This window comes from Cyprinodon variegatus, unplaced genomic scaffold (genome assembly GCF_000732505.1).
Source record: "Cyprinodon variegatus isolate N-32 unplaced genomic scaffold, C_variegatus-1.0 Scaffold472, whole genome shotgun sequence".
Classification (NCBI taxonomy): Eukaryota; Metazoa; Chordata; class Actinopteri; order Cyprinodontiformes; family Cyprinodontidae; genus Cyprinodon; species Cyprinodon variegatus.
The window spans coordinates 367,578-368,813 of NW_015150925.1; the positions used below are offsets into that span (position 1 = coordinate 367,578).

At 51.2% G+C, this 1,236-nt stretch overlaps 1 protein-coding gene across 1 annotated transcript in view; it reads right to left on the bottom strand.

Annotated features, from left to right (window-relative positions):
* Window positions 1–1,185, bottom strand: part of LOC107094252 (ephrin type-A receptor 7-like) — a 25,203-nt gene extending 24,018 nt beyond the window's left edge. Inside the window, exon 1 of the mRNA XM_015389770.1 lies at window positions 993–1,185. Coding sequence (XP_015245256.1) covers window positions 993–1,170 — 178 coding nt within the window. The 5' untranslated portion in view covers window positions 1,171–1,185. The remainder of the gene's footprint in view (window positions 1–992) is intronic.
* Window positions 1,186–1,236: the final 51 nt, after the last annotated feature.

Consider the following 1,236-nt stretch of genomic DNA (forward strand, 5'->3'; position numbering starts at 1 on the left):
CAGGGTGAGTCTGGCCCTGTGCAGCCTTTGTGTCGGTCTGCAGGGTGAGTCTGGCCTTGTTGCAGCCTTTGTGTCGGTATGCAGGGTGAGTCTGGTCCTGTTGCAGCCTTTGTGTCGGTCTGCAGGGTGAGTCTGGCCCTGTGCAGCCTTTGTGTCGGTCTGCAGGGTGAGTCTGGCCCTGTTGCAGCCTTTGTGTCGGTCTGCAGGGTGAGTCTGGCCCTGTGCGGCCTTTGTGTCGGTCTGCAGGGTGAGTCTAGGGCCACTCACGCCTGCTATTGAGCATATTCTCCTTCTAAACTATTTCTAAACAAGGAGACTTATGCGCATAAAGATCAGGTGTTTGGATTCTGGGGTTCAGAGAAACATGAATCACTAAGCTGCAGCTACTGATCCACGCAGCTCTGCATAACATTCAATAATCTTCATAGGTGATGTAATAACTGGGTTTCTGTAGGACACGCCCCCTTCCTGGGGTTATTGGTTTTGTTTCTTTGTTTTCTCTTTCCTTTGATCCATGAAAGCAAACGGTTGGGCTGCCATCCATCACTGGGTTCTCAGCGCTGGACACGGGGAAGAGGAGGTGTTCCTGGACTGGATGGAGGAGATGGAGTCACTGCAGAAGCTTTCAGGCCTGAGCTGCAGATCTTCATGTGTTTCTTTGTCTCTTTCTGACTGATTCCTGATTGGGTCGGCGCTGCTCAGACCCGATGGTTTGGATCTACTGACACTTCAAAATGAGGAGAGGTGAAGGAGAGGTAGAGGACGGAATAAATCAGATATAGAGCTGAGGAAGATGAGGGAGTAATGGCTGAGGTGAAGAAGAGAGGAGGAGGAGGAGGAGGAGAGGACAGGGGGTGAAGGACGGGTCAATCAGAAATGGATCTTTGGGGAAAAAATGGAATCAGCTGAGATAAATTTACAACCAGAACCATCAACCTGGATGACGACATGGATCTATATAGATGAGCATATATAGATTGTGATGTCCTTACGTGTGCAGGGGGCAGAGGGGCTGTCCAGAGGAGTCCGGAAGTGGTCTTCTTCGCACACACACACCACAGATCCTTCCTCCTCCGCCACACTATTGGCAGGACAAGGAAAACACTCCTGCTGTCTGGAGGACATCTTGTAGGATCCGGGGGGGCACGCTGCGAACAGAACACACTGCATCAGAAACGCTTCCTGAACATTAGAGCATCACAGAGCAAAACCATCCATCCTACTGCCACCCAGACC